Source organism: Leguminivora glycinivorella, chromosome 6 (assembly GCF_023078275.1).
Source record: "Leguminivora glycinivorella isolate SPB_JAAS2020 chromosome 6, LegGlyc_1.1, whole genome shotgun sequence".
Classification (NCBI taxonomy): Eukaryota; Metazoa; Arthropoda; class Insecta; order Lepidoptera; family Tortricidae; genus Leguminivora; species Leguminivora glycinivorella.
The window spans coordinates 14,403,597-14,430,547 of NC_062976.1; the positions used below are offsets into that span (position 1 = coordinate 14,403,597).

General features: G+C 38.7%; 1 protein-coding gene across 2 annotated transcripts in view; it reads left to right on the forward strand.

The window, feature by feature from the left end:
* LOC125227120 (neural-cadherin-like) overlaps positions 1–26,951 on the forward strand; it is a 144,051-nt gene that overhangs the window by 93,851 nt on the left and 23,249 nt on the right. The window contains exons 3-10 of one of the 2 annotated variants that reach the window (XM_048131338.1): positions 7,609–7,910; positions 10,025–10,161; positions 12,810–13,026; positions 13,725–13,893; positions 14,446–15,296; positions 15,416–15,607; positions 17,172–17,366; positions 17,466–17,656. In XM_048131338.1, the coding sequence (XP_047987295.1) occupies positions 7,609–7,910; positions 10,025–10,161; positions 12,810–13,026; positions 13,725–13,893; positions 14,446–15,296; positions 15,416–15,607; positions 17,172–17,366; positions 17,466–17,656 (2,254 nt within the window). The remainder of the gene's footprint in view (positions 1–7,608; positions 7,911–10,024; positions 10,162–12,809; positions 13,027–13,724; positions 13,894–14,445; positions 15,297–15,415; positions 15,608–17,171; positions 17,367–17,465; positions 17,657–26,951) is intronic. The other variant, XM_048131337.1, reaches the window with a different exon arrangement.

Here is a 26,951-nt window from a genome sequence, read left to right on the forward strand (position 1 = left end):
ATTTGATTGTCCAGGCGCAGTCAATTAGTCCGGCTGAGCGGTCAACGCTCCTACACTTTTGAACCATATGTTTAAAAAATATGAAAAAAATCACAAAAGTAGAACTTTATAAAGACTTTCTAGGAAAATTGTTTTGAACTTAATAGGTTCAGTAGTTTTTGAGAAAGATACGGAAAACTACGGAACCCTACACTAAGCGTGGCCCGACACGCTCTTGGCCGGTTTTTTAATATTTAAATTACTCTAAACACGTCACACTTGTAGTTCCAATTTGGTTGGAAACTGTCAAAGGTTTACATATATATAGATGGCGTCATAGCTTTCCCTTATCTCTAGTTAGATAAAAATACCATCTTCCGTAAAAACTTAAGTACTTAAATAAAAAAATAATTCTATGGATTAACAGGCCAAGCTATTTAAAAAAAAAAAAAAAAAAAAATTGTTTATTTCAGGCAGTGCCCATATAATTGAACACAAATTTTAACTTGCATTTTTACTTAAGTTGACTTGACTAAAAGCAGAAAATTTACACTAGTACATATCTCGAGATATCGATAGTGTTTATTATCTGACCTAATCGTGGGAAGGATAAAATGTCACACTCATTTCTCGTTGCTTCGTAAATCTCTTGAAACAAGGAGACTGGCGTCATTAATCAAAGTGTACACAAATTCGTAATTTTGATTGATCACGTCTTAAAGTTTGCGGCAAGTTTCATTTAGGTATACTGTAAAAATGTCATAAGGTACCTAAATAAATCTGCCCGATTTCGTCATAGGTACCATTCCGTCTAAGACCTTTTTAAACTAAACTATTGATTTTTTTAATTGCGTAAGGATGATAATCGCCAAATATCTCGTTAGATGTAACCAAGCCCCTCCTTCTTTGCCAAATTTTTTAGTGGCTAAACCACAATATTAGGTAGGTTTGACTTTTATAGAACAAGCTTTTATTTCTCTTCATGCAAACACAAACGTGACACCTCGTTTAATAACAATTCTTTAATCCCATCGCCACGATACACCCAACCGTCACATTCTCTGCCGCGCATATATTATGAAACACCTTTCATTTCATATATTATGCATAAAAGTCGTCGCCGTATAAACTGATTGCTTCAGTCGCCACGCCAGTAGCAACCACGAGGGAAGCACGAGGCGTAAAAGTACGCATGCGTTATGCGCCTACGATATCCTATCCTCCCATTGGAGAATACCCCCCACCTACGGTCCAGGGGTGGGATGAGGAATCTACCCGGCCGCCGGCGTGCTATCGTATACAGCCGAGTATGCTCAAGAGTACCAGCGTAACTATGACCTCGAAATCGTAACAAGTATTATGCTATCAGAGACCACAGTTACACTGTTATATCTCATCGTGTGATTCGCCAGAATAACACCCCCCACAGGTGGAACGAAGTGAACTTTACTCTGCACGCCACCATATTAAAACCCTCCGTATTTCACGGGATCCGAGTGTCACTGCTCTTGATAATTAAGCGTATTGCCAGGTGAGAAATTGAAATTTATGCAAATCACATATTCTTCATATTCTATTATGTTTTAAATTCGACACCTGGGTGCGTATAGGTACCCTTTGAAATTTAAGATTTTCTGTACATAACAAAATATTAATGAACTAGCGACCCGCCCCAGCTTCGCACGGGTACTATACCTACATGTAAACCTTCCTCTGGAATCACTCTATCTATTAAAAAAAACCGCATCACAATCCGTTGCGTAGTTTTAAAGATTTAAGCATACATAGGGACAGAGAAAGCGACTTTGTTTTATACTATGTAGTGATAGTGATAACAGATATTGAGATCTGAAGATTGCCAAAGCCTGGTGATTAGCAGATATTATAATTCTAACCCTTTTCAACATATGTACATAGTTACATACTTTTATGAAAAAAAAAATGCTAGAATGAACCGTATGGTTTTTCTTTCTTTTCTTGTGTGGTGTAAGTAATTGGAAATAAATAAAGATTATCATGATGTTGGGGCGGGAAGGTTTTCATCTTGGCCAGAGATATTATCAATGGGTACTCGTACTGGCGTTCAGCCAAACGAGGACAAGCGTGGGGTCGGCTGGCTGCGAGAAGCTGTCTAGTCCTTCGGGACTACTAGGAGAAAACTAGAAGTAAGGAAAATATTATGTATAAAAAAAAAATAATAAAAGTACCTATGTGTCAAATATACCTGAAACAAAATTTATTCCTCACCGAGCATGCGTTAGAACTATAAGTGAGTTTTCACATTATCCGATCCGATATTGGATGTAGGACCGATATCCCATACATTTTAGCCGCCATCTTTGATATTCTTAGATATTTAACTATAAATCCCCATGTTCAGGCAACTATCTATACACACATTGGACACATAAACAAATAATGCAGTAAGTACTTGCCTTGCTATCCGTTCTGTTCAGTACTTGCCTTGCTATCCGTTCTGTAAGGTATATCATCAACTGTTGTTACCGAAACGCATATTATAAAATGGTTACGGAAATGAATACTTCATTTTAATCGCTTTATTAAAGCTCGGCCACACATGTTTTTTGATAGCGTAGGCGGAGCGGTAGCGGAGCGTCAGCAGAGCGCAACGATAACGGTGCGCCGGACGAACGCTGGCGTTGCGCCCAGCGGACGCCGGCGGTAACTAACGAGCTCGGATTGCGAGCGGAATGCGCGCGTTGCGAGCGGAACGCCAGTGTTCCGCCGGCGCACCGCTATCATTGCGCTCCGCTAACGCTACGCTATCAAAACGCTTTGTGTGGCGGAGGCTTTAGACTAAATTTTTTTTTTCAATTTAATAATGATATTTTTTTTAAACAAGTTCAGCAAAAACTATTCGTTTTCAACTTAAAACAACGATTTAACCATGAATGAATATCTATATCTATATATCGCAATGTATCTCTGCCATATTGATTTTACAAATAACCTAATCACAAAATTAAAATTTTGAAAAAGCCCAGACATAGTGGAAGTGGACCGATTTTCATGAAACATGGCTAAGAACACTCTCGACTAACTCAGCTTTCAGAAAAAAAAAAAACTAAATATAAATCGGTCCATCCGTTCGGGAGCTACGATGCCACAGACAGATACACACAGTACACACACTGACAGACAGACACGTCAAACTTATAACACCCCATCGTTATTGCGTCGGGGGTTAAAAATAAGTACCTACAGTAATACAAAGTTAGCCGCTTGAACAAAACCGTAAAGTAACTACTACAACTTGTAGGTACGCATATGTTTTTATTTTTGGCTACCGTCCAGCTTTCTGTAACCACGTACAGTAGCTCTCTGATATATCGGAGCGGGCAAAGTGTTCACATATATCTGAACACGCCTTTATTATCAAAGCGTTAGTGTGTGTTTCGATCTTTGTGAGCGTTTTGCCCGCTGCGATGTTTCAGATGGTGACCGTACGTTGCACCCCTAGACGGCCATTCGACTCTGTTGTTGTCAAAGAAGCCATGTGAATTATGTACATAGTTTTTGCAGTAATAAATCGTGAAACAAATGAATTAAACATGCCTTGTAGAATTTTGTTTCTGTTAGCTTTTGTTTATTGTATTAGAGTAGATGTTATTTTGTGGTGATGGTGATGTTGTGAATTCAATAGAATATACATATAAACGAATAGGTACCTTTTCCATCAATATTTTGTAACAAGCTGTCTAGCTGAGCATAGCTTGATTTCCTTAGCTCGAGTCAATAGTCACAAAGACTTATCGTCGTATTTAAAGTCACATACGGGTCGAACGCGATTAATTAACATTAAGTATTTTTACCTTTTTTCCCAACGTTTCGGCCAGGTTGCACTGGTCGTGGTCGCGGAAGACTCCGCGTTAAAAATAATGTTAATTAATCGCGTTCGACCCGTATGTGACTTTAAATATGTGTACAAAGCACGAGAACTTAAAGTGTTTATTGTCGTAACCATTTAACCGAGTAAATTTTTAACAGGAGTGTCCTAAGAAACGAAGCTCTTGCTACTCGCATTCGCATTATGTAGCTATTATGAGGATCAAGAGACAGACGATGCCCCAGTAAACCCTTATGAATATTAGATTCATGAAGGTTTACTATGGGTCCTGTGAATACAGAAGAGTGTCGTCCTGATACTGCTAAGTGGCTCTGTTCCACATGATTTTAACAGCTTTGATACATACGTTCATAATTGTTTGTGATTGTAATATTGCTTAATGTCATATAAGAACTCTGGTGGTGCGTCTTCATTCGACACCCCTGCTGGGGTGTGAGTGGCCCCTTATATATAAGAACTCTTGATGTCACTAAGTAACCTCTTATTCATAAAAAAGTTACAGAACGGATTAGTGAAAAAGTGGAATCTTGAGCGTTGCGAGGGTTTCAAGGCACGAAGGTTAAACAAACTTTGCCACCGAGTGAAACACGAAATTTTTCACCTCACCAACACGTACAAAATACAGACTATAAAAAACATCAAACTAAATCAAATCCATCGATTTAAATATTCAATATTTATGATTCAAAATCATTATTTGTAAGTAAATTCTATCAGCCAGCTAAAGACATCAAGTTAAAATTTGTATGAAATTACCTTGCACTCTTGTGGATAAAATGCAAATTTGCTATCAGTTTTCAAATAGCTAAATTAATCTTTAACCAGTTGGTGTGGTGAAAAACACTTTTTTAACTAATCAGTTCAGTAACTTTTTTATGAATATGCTGGGATTAAGGTGGGAGTGGGACTCGTACTCTGGCTCATATTGTCTCGTTGGATGACTCGATCTGTACTCTTACTCGTACAAATACTACAAAAACTATGGGATTGTTTATGTTTTCACATGCACCAAAACTGTTGTATTGTGTGAGCCAGATGTATTTTCAGCCTTGTAACTAATACTTAGTTGCAGTGTTTGAGCTTAAGTTACTGGGTTCATTTTAGAGATACTGTTGAATGTACTTTCAATTGAAGTAATTAATCGTGTAATGGAATGATAAATAAAGTAATCATTGAATTACGAGTACCTGAACTCATGTGGCACTTCACACAACACAAATTAAATATACTAATTTTACGTAAACTTTTAAGCATTTCCGACGTGAAAATTAATTTCTGTTATAACAGCTCATTTACAAATTGGTCCGCTGCCGCTGAAAATTACGCCTTGTTTGAATATTGACGGTCGTGGGCGTAATTATATTACTTGTCGCTGAAGGTATTTAAGCTACAGCAATCCCTGAACGTGTCGGTATTTGTTTTAAATATTTTAAGACATATTTTTAAATTCACTTTAATATTCTTTAAGTGCTTTGAATTATTTTTTACTCCAAATAAATATGAATACTGGAAATCTGTAAAAATAAACTGCCACCTGCGGTACCCGGTACACCTACTAGCAAGCTTTTAGACCCAGGGCGAGGTATTAGTATTCAGTTTCTTTAGCGTGTTTAGTGTTTTTAACCCCCGGCGCAAAAACGACGGGGTGTTATAAGTTTGACGTGTCTGTCTGTCTGTGTGTGTGTGTGTGTCTGTGGCATCGTAGCTCCCGAACGGATGAACCGATTTAGATTTAGTTTTTTTTTTGTTTGAAAGCTGAGTTAGTCGGGAGTGTTCTTAGCCATGTTTCATGAAAACCGGTCCACTATGTCGCGGTCGGGGGTGTTTCAAAATTTTAATTTTGTGGTTAGGTTATTATCATCGCCATATCATCTCTAAATAATGAAATATTTATGTTAATAAATAACTTTCCAATAACTGCGTGAAGACAGGAAACTGACTAATGAAAACATAAATTATATTGTGAATGATTCATTCACCTGTGATATCGGGTATCATTGACAAAGTGACACCTGTTTAGCCTGCCCGTTGATTACATACAAGTCCACGAGGTTCACCCTAGGGGTCAACGTGCTTGAGCAGCGTGAAACTGGGCACGAAACCGGAACCGACGAATAGGATTACACCAAACGTCGGATTTATATTGCGGATTTACCGAAATCCCAACGGACAAAAAGGATACTAGGACTATTCTTCCCATCGCTGAACGACCTTTTTGTTTAACCCATCATCACTCGGCCCTAGAATCATAAATAACTGTACGCACCTTGAGATCACAGATATACTGGTGTTTGCCGGGAATTCTTGCTTTAACTTGGAGAGCGGTGGGAATACGTGACCAGGATATTAGAAGCAATGTTTGATAATAGCGTTATTTGTAATATTTGTATCCTGTGGTCAAGTCCTTATGATATACGTTTTATTTAAGGGATTTTGAATCACGCGCGCGTATACAAGAACTATTTATAATATTGTTGTGCATCAAAAGCTCTCGGTCATGGCAACCCTTTTGCGAAGAGAAGCCATAACGTTAACGTGCCTAGTTGATACTTTCCAAACGCTATCAGATCAAATAAGACATGTCTCTAATCTATATTACGATGTTTCCAGTAGTCAATAACAGCAAATGTTAGAGATGTGTGCTTTGGTCAGTTTGGCCTAAGGACCCTAAACACTAAGATTAGTGACGAATCCTCTATTTGTGGTACATAACAATAAAAACTGGTTATTATAATTATATGAAATTCACCTTATCTTAAGAGTCGAAGAATGTAGACCAAATTTTGAATGTGTACTTTTTTTTAAGAAATAACTACGTTAGATATGTTTTATTCATGGTAATGATACTAATGATGATTGCTTAAATGCTTATCTAATATCATAATGTGTCTTTTTTTTCACGCAACTAACCCTGCAGTGGCTTTAAAATGTAAGTATCGCAAGAAACTTCATAACTTTCAAGCAACTACAAAATCTAGTTTTATAACTAAGTTACCTACTTGGATTAGAATAAATATTGGATTTTCTTTTTATTTTGCATGCGGAGAATTCAGAAACACAAATAACAAGAGATATACTGTGACCACAGACTTTCTGCGCCCTTTTCCGCTTCGAATAAAAAATCACATTAATTCCAAACTTAACGGCGCCTAAACATTCAGAGCGGGCATTTGGCCGCGATAAGCGAAAAGTATCAGGGCTATGTATTCAGGCCGCATATTCACATTGGTTTGGCAAGTGTGTCCATCAGGCTGCACGGGCTTCTAGTCCAGTGACAACGATACATAATCTGAGAGCGTTCTTATACTGGTTTGCTCGAACTTTCGAGTAGCTCGTGCGTTTTATTGCAATAATATCTTTGAGCACTGTCCCGACAATACGACAAAGAGAACATTTACATAGTGTTCTTTACGCTTGAAATGCGCTCTTTTACATAACTCCCTGCCATTTATACTTTTAAACAAATTTTGTATAGAATTTCTATAAAGCTCAAATCGCTTTTCATGTTTAGTTAGGTCCTTTGTCCCTTTGCTTTGAGCTTCCTGGAGTGATGTCGTAATTTCCTGTTTAGTTTAACTTACCAAGCTCCAAGTACCTCACATGCACAACCCAACTCTGTGTTGAGTTTAATTTCAACAAAGACAACAGAAACTTAATGAAACCTGGCAAGCCCAGGAATATTTAACAAATTGAATGTAAACATACCGCTTGGGAAGGAATCCAAACTTTTGTATATTTTAGGAATTGTTTAATGTTTTCAGACACGGATAACCAGCGTGTGATCATCCACGTGAAGGATGTGAACGATGAGCCTCCGTACTTTATCAACCGACCACTGCCGATGCAGACGGTGGTCCAACTGAACGCTGCCCCCAACACTCCGGTGTTCACACTACAGGCTCGGGATCCAGACACGGACCACAACATCCACTACTTCATCGTGAGGGATAGGACTGGAGGCAGATTCGAAGTCGACGAGCGCTCGGGTGTCGTCCGCACTAGAGGCACTGATCCTTTCCAGTTGGACATGGAGTACGTGTTATATGTGAAGGCCGAAGATCAGGTAATTTTCTCTAAATTCATTTGATTGACGTAAACTTTTTTCAATTTTGACAACCCCTACATGATCGTACAAGGGAAGTTTGAGGGGTTCGAAAAATTGTTATTGATTAAATCTGGGATTACACATGACATTTCGAACTATTGCGATCCGAATACGTAGAATCTCTCAAATGAAAGTGCATAAATGTCAAAATATTTGTTCAATATAAATATTACCCTATATTTGTTCCGTCACGAGTGCACTTTTACCGAGTGTACGGTTGGGAGCCTACGCAGCCCTCGCTACGCGCTCTACGCCGTACCATTTGCAAACATTCCAACCAGCCAGAAACATTCTCTTGAATAAATATTACACATATTGAATAACTCTGCGCTGCGCTGTTTCTGTGAAAAGACTGAAAAGCACTAACATTTACAAAACGATCCCTGATTTATACACGTAAAACTTACATGTAGTATATGTTTCCAATGATTATAAAGATAAATACAATTATAGAGGTACAGAAATAATACGATAAGCTGTTAGTTGTAATCCCACATGCCATATTTGAGGGGTTCTGCAAAAGTCGAAGGTACTTTATCTGGCACCCCTGCAGTTGCAAACGTCCCTAAAGGCGACTAACCAGTGGGGGTCCCCGTCATAACAATTATTATAATTAAAAGAAACTTGTAATAACCCATAATGACGCGGCTGTTTATTGCAACCCGCCCCCAGTTTCACGATTTACTTGACTTTCCCGTTATTCCGCGGTAAATATTTACTTTGTAATATAAGCGGATCCCACTTCGGTAATTCTGAATTGTTTCCGAAAGCAGAGTACGTCACGTGCAACTTTTATGATGATACCATGTTTTTCTCTGCCTGAATGCTCGAGATTTTATGTTAAAATATTTTCCTGTTACAAGCTTTCAATTACTGTATCTGAATTTTTGGTTACTTATGAGTTGTGAATGGTGAATCATGTAATCCATACTAATATTATAAATGGGAAAGTGTGTGTGTCTGTTTGTTTGTCCGTCTTTCACGGTAAAACGGAGCGACGAATTGACGTGATTTTTAGGGTTCCGTACCAAAAAGGTACAACAGGAACCCTTATGGTGCGACTCTGTCCGTCTGTCTGTCCGTCTGTCACATTCCTAAATATCTCGAGAACTACTAATGCTATCAACTTGAAATTTGGTATAGTTGTGAACATTGTAAACCTCTACAAATAGAAAGTATAATTTTTTTAAATATATTAATTTTAATTGTAGAAAATGGCCAAAATGAAAGGGGGGCAAACTGTAAATTTCAAGTTACTAGGTCAAGTGGGGTATCGTTGGAAAGAGCTCAAATTGAACGTAAATAAGCTATTTTTTATAATTTTTTTGTTGTGGAAAAAAAAAAGAATTTTGAAGGAAAATGTAAAAAAAAATACCGTTCCCCCCTTATCTCCGAAGTTTATACACTATAATACTCATTAGTGCCTAGTTGAAATTGTTGAAGGGATGGAGCTTGACATAGGCTACTTTTTGTCTCTTTCTAACGCGAGCGAAGCTACTTTTTGTCTCTTTCTAACGCGAGCGAAACCGCGGGCAAAAGCTAGTCGTATATATGTTAGTAAGTCGCATGTAAAGCGCGTTTCCCAAAGTGATAATGATAACTGAATTTACAGCATAATTATTTTTAAATCGGGACTTAATCGTGTATGACTACACAAAACTGACCTCCAACGTTTCAAGGACGGCGTTGTCCCCCTGGTCTCGGCGATTAAGTCCCGATTTAAAAATAATTATGTGTAATTAGTGAAAGTTTTAATCAGTGAATTAACAAGAGTTTGATCTTCACATTTTTTTTATTTGTTGCGTCTGTATGTTGTTCGAAACTTCAATAAGTGGATACTATTAAAGCCAATTCGGATCAATAAACAGTCTATTCTATGTATATTTTCTAGCAGGCAAGAAATCAATAAATTGGTTCTTGCCTTTCACCATCTATATGTTATTTTCACGTCTTTATCCAGCGCTATGGTTGACTGTTGAATAATGTGATGATCAAATCCGCCATTTTGTAAGTAATTCATTATTGTAGTTTGTAAAAAAGGTGGTATTTACGAACGCGTCTATAAATTTCAGAGTGGCCGCGTCGACGAGCGCCGCTTCCAGTCGACACCGGAGGAGCGGCTGAGCATCGTGGGCGGCAAACGTGCCCCGCAGTTCTACTTACCCAGCTACGAAGCCGAGATCGCTGAGAACCAGAAGAAGGATTCTGAGTAAGTTTGACAAAGTAGCCTCATCCACGAGAGAAACTCCGATCGACACCGGAGGAACGGCTGAGCATCGTTGGAGGCAAACGTGCCCCGCAGTTCTACTTACCCAGCTACGAGGCCGAGATCGCTGAGAAACAGAAGAAGTATTCTGAGTAAGTTTGACAAAGTAGCCTCGTACACGAGAGAAACTCCAATCGACACCGGAGGAACGGCTGAGCATCGTCGGAGGCAAACGTGCCCCGCAGTTCTACTTACCCAGCTACGAGGCCGAGATCGCTGAGAACCAGAAGAAGGATTCTGAGTAAGTTTGACAAAGTAAGTACACGAGAGAAACTCTAATCGACACCGGAGGAACGGCTGAGCATCGTGGGAGGCAAACGTGCCCAGCAGTTCTACTTACCCAGCTACGAGGCCGAGATCGCTGAGAACCAGAAGAAGGATTCTAAGTAAGTTTGACAAAGTACCCTCGTACACGAGAGAAACTCCAATCGACACCGGAGGAACGGTTGAGCATCGTAGGAGGCAAACGTGCCCCGCAGTTTTACTTACCCAGCTACGAGGCCGAGATCGCTGAGAACCAGAAAAAGGATTTTGAGTAAGTTTGACAAAGTAGCCTCGTCCACGAGAGAAATTCCAATCGACACCGGAGGAACGGCTGAGCATCGTTGGAGACAAACGTGCCCCACAGTTCTACTTACCCAGCTACGAAGCCGAGATCGCTGAGAACCAGAAGAAGGATTCTGAGTAAGTTTGACAAAGTAGCCTCGTCCACGAGAGAAACTCCAATCGACACCGGAGGAACGGCTGAGCATCGTGGGAGGCAAACGTGCCCAGCAGTTCTACTTACCCAGCTACGAGGCCGAGATCGCTGAGAACCAGAAGAAGGATTCTAAGTAAGTTTGACAAAGTAGCCTCGTACATGAGAGAAACTCCAATCGACACCGGAGGAACGGTTGAGCATCGTAGGAGGCAAACGTGCCCCGTATTTCTACTTATCCTGCTACGAGGTTGAGGTTGCTGAAAACAAGAAGAAAGATTCTGAGTAAGTTACGAGCGCCTTCTGTTCCAATCGACGCCGAAGTTGGCCGCTCTTTAACAGCTATGTAAGTAGATTTTTTTAAACTCTGATCGCTGAAAGTTTGTAAAATATAATAACCATAATATAACTTCGCTTATAATATAGCTTCGCTTCAAATACTGCGCCAAGAGGGACATGGCAGCCTTTAAAATCGACAACCAAAACTGGGAGAAGCTTGTGGAGAAGCGGACGAAGTGGCAAAAGTGCGTTGGAGATGGTCGCAAGTTCGTCGATGAGGCCTGGTTTGCGGCACTTGCTGACAAAAGGGAAAGAAGACACCATAGCGAAACGTCGCAATCGGTTGCAAGCTTCCCTTGTCAGCTGTGTGGCAAAATATGTCGCTCTCGCATAGGTCTCTTTAGTCATCAAAAGCGATGTCTCTCGGACATTGCACCATGAATCGTATGAAATAGACGCTAAGGTCAGTAATATAACTCACTCTAATCGCATTAAAATCCATAAGAAATATCGATTTAACTCGAAATATCGATCGCGAGACAGGCCTACTTTCTTAAAACAGTGTCATGTTCAGTCATTCTCCTGAAACTGAACAAATTATTCATTATATATATGAGAGTCTAGAAATCACGCCGTTCTAATTGATACAAGTGACTTGTGCTCCCAATAAAGGTCGTTAGCAATGGGACCAATGGGCAAGTGGCGACACGGCCAATTAGACGGGACTGTAATAATTAGTCAAAGCGTCGCCTATGATTGCGGAAATCTTTAATTAGAACGCATCACTTTGCTCATGAAGCGTGGTATTCAACTCGGGCGTAAATCGCATAACAACAACCCCTTTTATAGGTGTAGGTACGCGTAGCAAAAAAGAGTAGAAATTGAACTAATTGTTTTTTTTTTATCATAGCAACAATGAACACATACATACATACATACAATCACGCCTACATCCCATAAAGGGGTAGGCAGAGCACATGAAACTACTAAAGCTTCAGTGCCACTCTTGGCAAGTAAGGGGTTGAAAGAAAATGAAACTGTGACATTGCAGTGACAGGTTGCCAGCCTCTCGCCTACGCCACAAGCCACAATTTAACCCAATTAACTATTCTCAATTTCTCATAGAAAAGTGTCAAAATAGTTGCCACATGCAAAACGGTTTGCATAGATGGTGGCGCCCCTATTATTTTCTACTTTTTGTGCCAGTCTGTAAACAACGGGCGCAGTGTCAGCCTCCTTGGTCTGAGCACCATCGAGGTTCATGTGAAGCGCGCGCACTGGCCATTGCACGTGCGCCGCCGCGCTTATCGCGCTTCTTTAGTTTTAAAAGAAGTAGTGAAAATTTTCTCGCACTGCTTCATTGTTTTAATAAAATTGTTTACTTTTGTTTGTAAAATAGTTGTTATTCCGTGTACTTATATACTATGATGTCATTTGCCTGACGTCTGTATATTGTAAATGTGTTTATCCTGTATAATCAACAAAACTTCTGTTTTGTGGGTTCTAAAAACGACGAAATGAAAAAATGTAGGTAATGGCCTTGCGCCTCCTTTGGCCCGTTTTAGCAGATCATTTTATAAATAATACTTCAAACATGTTCATCGTTTGTTTCCAGCATCATCTCAGTGAAAGCGAAGTCGTTTGCTGACCGTGAGATCCGCTACACTCTGAAGGCTCAGGGCCAGGGCGCCGGCACCTTCAACATCGGGCCTACGTCGGGCATCGTCAAGTTGGCCAAGGAACTGGACTTCGAGGACCTGAGACAGCCGCATGTCTACTCGCTGGTGGTTACTGCTACTGAAGATTCTGGAGGATTTTCTACGTCCGTTGAGGTAAATATTACATCCCTTCATAAACTGATTTAATCGAAGGGGTGGGCATTATTTAGATAGTTAGATCTATGAAAAATGTTGATGTTATAACTTTTTAAGTATGTGAAAACCTATCCGCAATGGTAGGTATGAAAACTATTTTAAACTCGCGTAAGTATATATTATCATTTCGCAAAAATAATAATAAATAATAATGCTTTATTTGCCCATGCCAGAAAAAACGCCCGATATGTTTCGATTTAATTGAGGAGGCACACTGACATTTTATCCCGCCAGGCGGCGCCTGTGCAAGTGCCTCGACATGTCACTGTCATTTATATGTGAGATAGAGAAATAAATATCATGTTCTAGCTCTCATGTATGAAATTCTTTATCTGTGCAATGGACTAATAAGGTGGCGCCATCTCTCATAACCTTTGAGTGTGCCTCCTCATTGTCGAGGATCTTCTTCTCGGAGCAACCAGTCTAAACATCACGTGTACAAACTGTGGGTCAAAGTCGGATTCGCAAGTCTGTTTACGATAGGCGGAGTCGCCGGCATCAGCGATGTTATGCCCCGTTTCGAGAACGAATCTACCCTCAGTGTTACTTTTTACACGAAATAGTATATTATTCCATACACGTCCTGTGACATACTGAATAAGTAACGAGTGTTTCTGTAAGCTTAAAGGTAACGAAATCTATTTTCAAAATTCCAGTTAACAATTCGCGTTACGGACGTGAATGACAACGCGCCGAAGTTCGAGCTGCCCGACTACCAGGCTCACAACGTCGACGAGGACATACCGCTGGGCACCAGCATACTCAAGGTCAAAGCCATGGATGCCGACTCGGGGAAAAATGCAGAGATCGAATATTTAGTGTCCGGTAAGTTTAATGTTTGTATGGTACTTGATTCCGGTTAATCACTCGCGCGACATGAAATACAACGAGTAAAGTTCGAGCTGCCCGACTACCAGGCTTGCAACGTCAACGAGGATATACCGCTGGACACCAATATTCTAAAGTATAAAGCCATGGATGCAGACTCGATGCACGATTAAACGATGCAAGTTTAACAGTCCGTTAAGTGTATATTTTCATGACACAAAAATCAAAAAGTCGAAGACACAACTTAAAACATCAAATCATTAGATGAAATGTTATATTTATTAGATGAAATGTTATGTTCACTTTCTACTAAAATAATGTTCATCTTTGAGTGTTTTTACAACCATACTCAAAAACTTTCTTACATTGTGAAAATTTTGTCACCAACACAACTGGTAAAGCCATCTAGTGGCGGAGCGTAGGACATTTAACAACGTTGTGCGCCATCTAGTACAACATTCCAGTCTTACAAAATATAGGCACGCTGTAAATAGATGGCTCTTTCCTCGTTTTCCTAACTTATTCTCATTGAATGTTTTCGTGTTTCAGATGATCACTTCAGTGTCGACTCCAACGGCATCATTACGAACAATAAGCAGCTTGACGCGGACAATAACAATGCTTACTACGAGTTCGTTGTCACAGCTAAAGATAAAGGCGAACCCGCTAAAACTGGCACTGCTACAGTTCGAGTTTACACTAAGAACAAGAACGACGAGGAACCCAAATTCTCACAACAAGTATACACGCCTAATGTAGATGAAAATGCTGGACCCAATACGTTAGTAACAACTGTAGTCGCTTCAGACAAAGACGGTGATAATGTTAGGTTTGGCTTCGTCGGTGGCGGCACCAGCTCTGGACAATTCGTCATTGAAGAAATAACTGGAGTAATTCGCTTGCACAACAAAGCTATATCATTGGACAGAGATAAGTACGAACTCAATGTTACTGCCATGGACGATGGAGCTTGCTGCGTTAATGGAGATGCCACGATTCACACTTCGACTGCCGTCGTAGTAGTGTTTATAACTGATGTTAACGACAATAAACCCATTTTCAAAGAATGCCCAACCTACTACCCAAAGGTTGAGGAAGGAGCTCCTAACGGTAGTCCTGTATTGAAAGTTCATGCGACTGACGAAGATAAAGGAGTAAACGGACAAGTTAAATATTCGATCGTGCAGCAACCTAATCAAAAAGGCACTAAATTTACGGTCGACGAAGAAACTGGCGAAGTATCAACTAACAAAGTGTTCGACAGAGAAGGCGATGATGGTAAATTTGTATCGGTAACGGTGAAGGCTACGGACCAAGGTGAACCATCTTTAGAGGGCGTATGCTCTTTCACAGTCGAAATCACTGACGTAAACGACAACCCACCGCTATTTGACAGACAAGTAAGTCACATTTTGTTTATTTTCGCACTATAAATGCACGTCAACACCGGTGTTTCGCATGAATCCCTGTGCAAATACTTCAAGGGATTTAAACCGTTATTTTATTACGTCTCTTTCAGAAATATGTGGAGAACGTCAAACAGGACGCCAGTATAGGTACAAACATATTGAGAGTGTCAGCATCCGACGAAGATGCAGACAATAACGGCGCCATAGTTTACACTCTGAGCGCCCCGTACAATCCGGGAGATATCGAATATTTCGAAATCCAGCCCGAATCGGGCTGGATCGTTCTAAAGAAGCCCCTCGACGTAAGTATCCAGCCGTATCTCACTAGATTAAGATAGACGTGTGACAAGAGCGACGAATGAATGAGATCAACTTTACTACAAAGTTTGGCGGATGAGTGCTACACCTACAGGCCGTAGGATTCAATTGGCACACGTTTGAGTTGATTAAATGTAAATAGTTCTAAATTACTGCTGCTGTACATTGCTGTGGAGAGCGGTCAATCCTGGCTGTGAGGAGTAGTCGTCCAGAGGCGGCGCGGTGACTCCGATACCGGACGGGATCCCGCCGCCGCGCCGCCGGGGCTTGTTCTTCTTGCAGCACATTTAGTTTCAGTTGCCGCCAGCGCCGGCTCCGCACTAATCTTCGTTAAGATTTATTTCCGCAGCACTATCTTGCATTCGACTCTTTGCCGAAAAAATGACCCGTGTACAATATCCGAAACAGAGACGAGACTCCCTGTAAATATGTTTTCACGTTGACCTATGTTTAGTTCTAAAACATGTACAGTTTCTGTAACAGCACCTCTGTATATTTCGCACAAATAGATTTGAAGTTTATTTTATTGTAAGTAATCGATTAATTGATTTCAGAAGCTTACGCTTTTAATGACCTTTCTGTATTATACGTACATGTTTTGTTACTAATGTGCAACAGCGGAGTGAACCCGCGGAGGCGTTCGATGCCGCCTCGACTGTCATACTGGACATTAGACGAACACTCATGCCTCATATCTATCATATATCATCCCACCCTCTAACCTATCTATTATCATGATAATACAAATTTTTTACAGGGCGCCTGATTCTAACTGATATTTATTGTACATTGTTAGTATATAATCAATTATAATGTTGGTCAGATTGCCTACTCGGCAGTTTGGCCATCGGCCAGTTGTGACATATTCCTTCTGTGAAAGGGGCAACGTTTCCAAAACCAAAATTTGTACAGTACAACCGTAACGTCCATCGTTTGTATAATATATTCATTTCAATGAGTGTCGTTTCGTTGTAGTCGTTACTACCGAGGTCGCAAACCGTGCTATGACAGACTGACCTTTCCGCCATGTCTTGGATGCAGAGCTGCATGCATTGCCTGCTTTATGTTCATTTCTTTTCGTTTCGATATTAGTTTAGTTGTTGTAAAAAGTAATTATTTATATTGTACAGTTTGTCTTTTTCCCTAGTGTACAGAAGGATCTTGTAAAATATTACAAACATTTTGTTTCCAATTATTTTCTTGCACCATCTGAATATTGGCTACCGGGAATGATCTGTATTTGGCTCGAATGTGTATATGCAAGTAGACGATTGAGAGGACCCTTACGGTAAATTTTAATATCTTTCTTCATCTTGATTTTATTTGGCTTATCGAATGCCTGTGTGACGAATGCGTGTAGGTATGTTTTCGTTAGTAGGTAATCAGCTAACGTGATTATTTTATAGCCAATAATTTTGAACCGAAGAGAACGATAGTTTAATTTATTTTTGATTGTTTTAGTTTATTAGCGACTCGTACGTTATGTGTTTATATTTGAGTTGTGTTCTGTTTATTTGTCCCCGCTGACCTCTGCCCGTGTCTGTGTAGCGGGACAGGTACCGTCTGCGCGTGCGCGCCTCCGACCGAGGCGAGCCGCCCTCCTCCGCAGACGTGGACGTTGAATTAGACGTGGTAGACAGGAACAATAAGCCCCCCATCTGGGACATGACCACGTATGGCCCCGTTCACATCAAAGAGAATGTCACAGTGGGTACCGTAGTGACCAGTGTGAAAGCCAGGTTGGTATAAGGCGCAGCGGGCTCCCGGGCCCGCCGCTCCTCCGCTCCCTAACACTACTAACGACGTGGTTTTGTCTGTTTCCGTCGACTCTATCCCCGATAGCGAGAAACGTACAAGTTGGAGGCTATGGCTCAAGACAAGGGCTTCCCGCCCTTGTCCAGAACCGTGGAGGTCCAGATAGACGTAGTGGATCGCGCGAACAATCCCCCCGTGTGGGACCACACGGTGTACGGCCCGGTCTACATTCGAGAGAACTTGCCCGTGGGCGCCAAAGTGGTGTCCGTGAAAGCAAGGTGCGTGTCCTCAACTCCGCACGGGCACCGCACGCAGCCCCGTCACCTGCACGCAGTGTGCGCTGTGCGCTGTACGCCGCGGCCCAAACATCGCTTGCGCTTCCGCCCGCTCCGGCGCGTGGCCGCCTGCGAGCGCTCTGTCCAGGGCACTCGGCTGCTCGAGGCAGCGCGTGCCGCGGTCGGTGACCCGTGAGGACCAAGTTAGAAATTGCATTCAATGTTTGTGCGCTGCGCGCGTCTCAATTATCGTTTTATTTGCCTCTCACTTGGTGATCTGACGACATTTGTCATGTCCGTGATTAATTATGTATTGAGCATCATCACGAGTTCACTCGGTTTTGTCGTTCACCTGCGTGCAACCTAAAGGGCTCACTGCTTACATGGAACGGGGATCACAGACAAAAACGTTTGTTCAAATATATTTTTGGGTAAAGAGTTAGCTTCCTTAAATATTGGTGTTCATTGTAGAGCAAAAATATTTTTGAACAAACGGTGAGAGGTGATAATGGTACCTACGTATTGCGAACGTCCATGTCCATTGTATCTTGCATGTAGGCTGACTTATCAGTGCATTATGATTATTATGAAATTATCAGTCATCTTTTTAAATTGTCTAATTTAACAAAATTTCAATGTAACGGTTAATTTATTAGCATGTCAAGGATAATTCTTGTTCTAGGTAGAACGTAGTGTTGAAGTAGGAATCAAAAAGTTATTTTGAATTATTCTTATTGCTTGCAAACGTTCATGTTGGATTAGAAGTATCAAACTATTATCTTCATTTTCATTTATTAGTTCGTTAATTTCAATCTGTAGTCAGTTTTAAATTATTATAGTCGTAACCTTTTCAATATAAAATCCAGTTTAAATTGACGTGACGTGAGTGTTATAAAAAGTATAAACTTTATTCCTAGTCGCTTTTTGATCTAGATTAAAACGTATGAGTTTAAAATCTGAGCATATTTTATCGTATTTTAAAACTGCTCTAGGGCTCCTAATTACGTTTTAGAGGAATTCCGTAGAACTGTGAGTATTAATAGCTGACATTTTCTTCAATCATAAGTTAATCTGGAGAAATATAAATAAAATTTTGTCGGATTGCTAATTTCCTTACACGGTGTTCACGAGGAACCTGAGTAAAAAATACAGTTTGTTCCCGGTCATAATAATAACATTACTAACCGACCAAAATTGTCTAATTAAATAAATAAATTCTTCTAAAATGCGCACTTCCAAAAATAAATCTAAAAAAAATGATCTAGACTAAGTATTGGTACTTATTGACAGATGATGTGTAAAATTTTAACAATTTTTTGCTAATACAATTACTTACAAATCTTACAATACTTGAAATAACAAAAAAACTTAAGAAATATTTACTTAAACCTTACTCATCAATGCGAGGTTAATCTTTCGAGATTCACGTGAACACCATGTATAAATAGATTTACCCCTACAAGGAACTGAATAGAATACAAAATGGTTGAAGATTATGACTGTCACCCCAATTGGCTGAACATTTTCCAAATTTCTCCATCTTTGCGACATGGTAAAGCGAATGTGCATCACTAAGTGTTCACGGGCTACCGTTAGATACCTGTTTAGCAATCGCATTATTAAGGCCCATTTAGACGGGGCGTGAAATCGCATGCGATTTTAGTTACATTGCGGACTTTTGAGGTCAGATACAATTCAGCACACTAATCGCCACCCATGTGGTGACGGGATCAGATTATTTTTTTCTCTCTCGTGGGTGTCAGAGAAGTTGACTACATGGGGTTTGGAGTGTAGGCCCCACATTGTGGGATATGGGCTAGTCACCAGTTCTTCATTCATTGCTAAGAGTGAGTAGCTTCATGTGCTCAGCTACAAATTTTGGGAACACAGACGTGAATTTATGTATGTATGGGGTCAATGTAATCACCGCAATGTAATGAAACTCGCATGCGAGTTCTATCACCGTGTAAATGGGCCCTTAGTTACCTAGTGCATCAATCACTGTGTTGGCCGATGGCAAGTTTCACATCTGATGTCTATCTGTTCGTCCTAAAACACACACTTCACACTCACATGTTACTGAGACATACTTGAAACGAATACTAACTCACTTTACTAATAAGTTACGTTATTCAGTAATTCCATTGGGAATATCATTTTTCTTGACACCGTAAAAAAATTAAACTTTGAACAAACTTTTTGGAAAAATTAGAACTGCAAAGTTGTTGCTGGGTGATAGAAGAACTTAGAAGTGTATGAATAATAATAAATAAAATACATCCTTTTAATATTTTTTCTGAGATTTATTTTGCTGTATCCGGTGTAACTGTGGCTTGATAATCTTTTTTTTAAATTTAGATATGAAAGTTACCCCAGTAGTTTTTTTTCAGTTTTAAAACTTACTTTTTAAGAGGGGGTAGAGCAGGGAGAATTTTCAGAATCTGTCAAATTACCCCATTACACACACAAACACCCTTCACTCACACTACCTCAATTTACTGTGAAAGGTCAGTGACCCTTAATTTTTTTCAAGAGTGTTATTTTGAGTTTGTAGTCAACTACTGACCTCCTTTGAGAAATTAAAACTGTAAAAAAGGTAGCATACAAGAAGACAGAGAAAAAATACGCGTCATCTAGCTTTCCTTCTCTGTCCATGTCTCATGTGACTTTAATTTACCTAAATATGTAGATAACGTTCCTTACTCAGTTGATTGTTTACCTAGATGTATTTCAAATTACTTTGCACTTCATTTTGCGTTACTTTTCTATACTTAGATTAAAAATCGTCAGCCCGCCTATCCCCGCATACATTTTTCAAAGACGTGTGTGAAGGCCGATACCTCCAGGCAAACAATTATGGTCGCGTGCTAAATGATAAAACATCAGCCCTATCGCTTTATTTGTAAGTGCGATAGGGACGGCCCGATGTTTTATCATTTATCGCGCGACCATGATTGCCCTGCAGGTCTTCAGAGGCCTGAGCTGTGCATTACGTATATGCGGGTTGTATTAAAGACTATCAGATATTTTCTTTATTCTTTTTGGTCGTTAGGTTTTTTTATCATTTAGTTTATACAAAAATAAAGCATGTGTATAAAATAAAAACCTAATGAATAGAGTACAGCTAGCAGCAGTCAAGTCAGAGACCCAAAGGAAGACAGGGAATATCGACGCATATCTTATCATATCCAATACCGCCATCGCTATCTGCATCAGACTCTTGATCTTACCCAATTTCCTAGTCTCTTCTCTTAATTTCAGTTTCTTGAGTTGAAAATGTTGAAACTCATACTTAGCATTAAATAAAACACAAATACATATAAAAATCACAATATAATTTTAAATTATGGCTTAGGCCCTGTACCAGTTGCAGTCGCCACGTCTGTAAAGCCACTTGTAGTTTCTTTTAAATGGCTAAATACCTAGATGTTATGTCATAAACATCTGTGACGTGACTGAAAATTAAAAAACATCGCTCAGAGATAAGGTTCAAATTAGCATGGCAAAAAATACAACAGTGCAGTCAAAATACCATCAAAATACGAAAAAGCAAATATCAATGTCGCCGTATTTCAGGCAATAAGGGCTGTTTTCTCAAATATGAAAAAATCTCAAAAGCAGAACTTTATTAAGACTTTCTAGGAAAATTATTTTGAACTTGATAGGTAGAACAATTTATAAAAGTTTTACAGAAAAAAATTCTGAACTAAGTTTGTAACTATATGAAAAGCATTTTTATCTCAGATTGCATATTTTAGTATCATAACGATTTTTCTTTCAAATAAAAAGAGAATTATTAGAAAAGGTTCACGGTGTCTGCCGTAAACTGGGGTTACATTGACCAATTTGGGAATTTCGACTTCTCTAGCTTCTACATTTAATGGGTATAAATTCATTTTTCATTTCATTTATTTGCCATAAATTGTATGTTTACATAAGATGGTACATGTACATGTTTAATAAGTTTCAACACAATTTTACCAGATTGGTGTAGCATTATTTAAACAATGTTTACAAAAGTAAAACTAACATGCAATACATTTTATTTTATTTTACAAGCTGAAAGTACTCTTTAAGACTATATGGACACAGTTCGATAAGATATTTTTTTAGACGATTGAGGAATTTAGTGGATGAAAGAGACTTTATTTCTATCGGTAAGGCATTGTAAACCCCTGCCGCTACCTGCCTGTGGCATCTCATGAACAATGCTGATTTGCTCACAGGAGCCTGGACGTCATGGGCAAATATCTTGTTGAGCCTTTCGCTATTAAAGTTTGTTTTCGGCGGATATGTACTAGGATATCGCCTTACAATCTTGCATAGCTCCATAATATACAGTGATGTCAGAGTAGGTATACCTAATTTCTTAAAAGATTCTCTACATGATTCACGATTTGACATTAATCCACTCAAAATACGAACACATCTCTTTTGAAGTATAAACAATCTTTGTATGTCTACACAATTTCCCCAAATTGCTAGTCCAAAAATCATATTTGACTGAAAAAATGCATAATATGATTGCAAGGCAGCCGTTTGAGTGGAAACTCGTCTCAGTCCTCGAAGCGCAAAAGCGAAGCTGCTAAGCTTGTTACTGAGAGAATCAACATGTTTTTTCCAATTTAAGTTTTCATCTACCCATACACCTAAAAATTTAGTTTCCTCCACAAAATCGACAGTTGCATTGTTTAAATTGATATCAAGTTTTAATGAATTAATTTTAATGTTTCTAAAATGTACAATTTTGGTTTTATTTACATTGGTAGATAAGTTAATAGTTTTAAACCAATCAACAATTTTAGCCAGAGCTTGTTCTATTTCTACGGTAAGATTTTCTACTTCATTCCTTTTAAACTTAAAGAGTACACAGACGTCATCTGCAAACATGATGACACGTTTAGATGTAACCTTTGGAAGAAAGTTAACATAAAGTAAGAACAATATAGGTCCCAGTATGCTCCTTGGGGCACCCCAAAAAGAGGCTTTGTGCTATTTGATTTTAAGTCAACCATGGTATGGCTTTCACAATCTAACGATGGCACAGTTACATAGTTCTCACGTTGTGTAAGATAAGACACAAACCAATCATTTATAGTTCCTCTTATACCATAACGATCTAATATGTCTAGCATTATCGTGTGGTCCACATGATCGAACGCCTTAGAAAGATCAATAAAGACAGCGATTACATTTTCTTGTTGGTTCAGTGACTCAAATACATAATTTGTCAATTCGAACAATGCATCAGTGGTAGAGATACCCTTCTGAAAGCCAAATTGTTCCTTGGCTATAATTTTGTTTAGTGTTAGGTAGTTAAAAAGACGAGTTACCATTACTTTCTCATATACCTTAGAAAATATTGGCAGCAAGGATATTGGGCGATAATTATTTACAAAAAGTTTATCTCCCTGTTTGTGCAAAGGTTTTACAACTGCCTTTTTTAGCAAGGTTGGAAACCTGCCCTCCGAGATAGACATATTAATAAGATGTACAAGAGGATCCAAAATATAATTTGCGGTATGTTTTATAACCATTGAAGTGACTTCGTCATAGCCAGAGGATTTTTTATTTTTTAATCCTGATATAATTTTTTTCAGTTCCTCTCTATCTGTTGGTTTTACAAACATTGTACTAGTTACATATGGAGGCACTGACGATTTCGTAAACTGAGCCTGATTTATACTATTGTTTATAGAGTTAAAGTAGTTGCTAAACATGTCAGGAATCTCACCCATAGATATTGCTGTATCTGTCCCATTGGACAATCCCACGAGATCCGTGTGAACATTCTTTTTGGGGCCCTTTATGCTATCGTTAATAAGTTTCCAAGTAGCTTGAACTTTATTATTTGAGTTTATAATTTTCTTTTCTGTATAACTTTTTTTAGCTAAAGAAATTTTCTTTTTCAACATATCACAATACGATTTATAATAATTTACTAACTGTGCATCCGGGTTTTTCTTAATTTGAATGAATAAGTCTCGCTTGACCTTGCATGATGTCTTTATTTCATCTGTCAGCCAATTCCATAATTGGTCAATGTAACGTAACAAAGAAAGAAAAAAATGGGACCATCAACTTTTTTAGTCTTTTCCTGCTAAAAATCTAGAAAGGTAACAAAATAATGTACGCAAAAAAAAAACGATGTTATCAAACTTAAACTGACATTGGGGTTACTTTGATACCCTATGTATTTTTTTAATGGTAATCGAATGTAATCCCTTACAAAAGTATTTTATCTCAAGAAAAGATAAAAAACAGTTCGCAGAGTCAAATATTACAACTCTTTAACGCTATTTTGGGGTTACTTTGATTAAAAATAAAAATTACTATCTTCGAAAAACCACCTTTATTTGCAATTGTTTCAATATTTATCACAAGAAGAGATCAAATTATCAGTCTCAACAAGTACCGTGACATAATCAGACAATAATCAACTATGTGTCATTATGGTCAATCTTACCCCATGCAAGTGATCAAAGACACCCCACATAGTAAATAATTAGTAATAAATGCCTAGTTTGACTTTATGATACAACACTCAATACAATGGTATAGCTAAACACATGTCTGGCAAGCTAATATTCACTGAGAACCTTTTACTTTAATACCCACTACGTTAGTTAAGAAGTTATTTAAACATGAAAAATAGCAACAAACTATGCTTATATTTTGACACGTTATCCGCACTGCCCACGACCATACTTACTTGTTCACTGCGTCAGAGCACCATATAACTATAAAGGTTGGTTTAGGGTTATCATATGTCTAGATTTCGATAAATTTATTTTATTAATACATTACCGACTACTCATAACATATTAGTTCCTTATTTTTTGATAAAATAAATATAATATGCTCGTGACAGGTCAGGTTTTGTTCGTAATCCAAAAAAATCAACCCTAGCACTTTTCTCTATTCACCCCCTTCCCGACCCTATTCACCCCAACGTTAGGGTGAGCGAAAATTACTAAATAAAACGACATATTTTCAAAGACCACCCGAAGTTCACACCGCTGGAAGATTTTTTGTGTAAAAAATTAGCATGGCACATATAAAAAAACTGCTATCGACGTTCAAAAGTCGGTTTTGGCCCTATTCACCACAAATTAAGTTAGTTCATACCCGTTCCGACCCCATGAATCCAAAATCTTCAAAAAACGATGTACTAAGTAGCCCAAAGTACAGCGCCATCTCTAGGTGAATTGGGTTACTAATTTATGCAAACTACTTAAGTCGCAATAGATGTCATTTCTAGTAAAGATAATTTAGTTTTACAATTGTGCGAAAATAGATTCTCATTTGGCCGGATTTTTTAACCGAATTCCAAAATTCAAAAGGTTATAAATGTATAGTTTTTTTTTAAATATCACTCCTGGTCCAATTTAATATCCCACAAATATTAACGGCAAACTGATAATGACTTAAGTATTTTTGAAATAATTTTGTGACAAATGTGGGTAGTTTAGTAATTAGGCGCCGATTGATTGTGGGTAGGTTATATTTTCGCTCTCTGCTAATAAATCTTGTATGGAACGGACGTGTTTTCTTTGGTGCCTCTTCATCAGCGCTGATCTTCGGCTGGGAGCATACCTTACAAAATTGAATGCCGAAAAAAAAGTTTATCAGCAAAAATTACTTACTTGAAAATAAAGTCATAACCGTTTTCATACTTATGCATTGAAATAAATATCACGCACGAAAGTAAGAACGACAAGGCCTCCTGGTGGCTGAGCCGGGAATCGAACCCGCCATCTCTCTCGCTATACCCTAATCCTCTAAGTGCCACTTGCACCAACGAATATGGAGGGTTAACCTGAGGGTTAACCCACCATTTTACATGGAATTTGACAGTTGACAGCCCATGAGCCCACTAACTCTGAGTTAAGTGGTTGGTGCAAAAGGGCCTTAAAGATTCATATACGAGGTGGTCAAAATGTGCCTATCAGAGATAACATACACTAGAGAAATTTCGTCGGGTACCACACGGCGGGCGGGTGGCCTAGTGGTAATGACGTTAGCTGCGTAAGCTGAAGACCCGGGTTCGATTCCCGGCTCGGCCACCAGTGGGCCTTGTCGTTTTTTCTTTCGTGTATGATATCTATTTCAATTTATGTTTGTATGTATGTGAACACTTTATTGTACATAAGACAAGTTAGGACATAAAAATACAGTATATGTAGTTATGGTGTACAAAGGCGAACTTATACCTATAAGGGATCTCTTCCAACCTTTGAGCGAATTGAGAATTTATATAAACTTGAAAATAACAAATCAAAAATTATTCAATAAAATAATTTTATTTCTTCCCTAGATGTATAGTTTCATACTTATGATTTTTATTTTAAAGTAATCCGTTTATATTATAGCAACCATGGGTGATTTTTGTGGACTTAAGTAGAAACGTTGACTTGTGGTTGACAGAAGTGTGATTAACATTTCTAAATGTTAATTTATTGTATCTAGTCTAACTACGAAGCAATACATTGACGTATAAATTGCGTCCATATACAGAGAGGTCATTCATAAAAACATCACTTTAGGTAAGTTATATATCTTTTATACAATTTGACAACCATTGACTACACATCCCAATTCACCCCTCTTCCGACCCTAATCACCCCCTTCGTAAACCTATTCACCCCCTTTGCGACCCGTTTCCCCCCATTATTGGTCCTATTCACCCCTCAGGCCGCGGATATTTGTTCATCCCGTAAAAGTTCCCCAACACAGTTGCATCGCTTTCTTCATGAAAACCATTATAAAAATGAAAATATGTCTTATGATTTTCTGTTAAACATAAACTTTAGAAGTGTAGGTATACACTACATTCAAAAGGATAATGAACAAATTCTTAGCAAAATTTCACACAAAAATGAAGTTAAAATGAGTAAAAAATCCAATAAATTTGAATGCCTACTTTGACAGACATTTTCATGTCTGTAAATATATTATTTACATAAATCATAAAATATATTATTTAAATATAATAGCATTATATACCCCGGGAACCCTATTCACCCCAAATTACGGTATTTATTAAATTGTCAATATGTAAAATGTCGGAAACTACGGAACGGAACCCTACACTGACCGTGGTCCGATGCGCTCTTGGCCGGTTTTTCTTCTTAATGATATGTAGAGATAATATAAAAATTCACCTCCCAATTTATAATAAGTTTTTTTGCAAAAAAATCATTTTTGGCACAGGCTTTACCTTAGCCGACTGTACCTTTCTTTCAAAAATCATCTATTGCTCTCCGAGATGTTTCTAAATACCCCTTACTCAATGGGG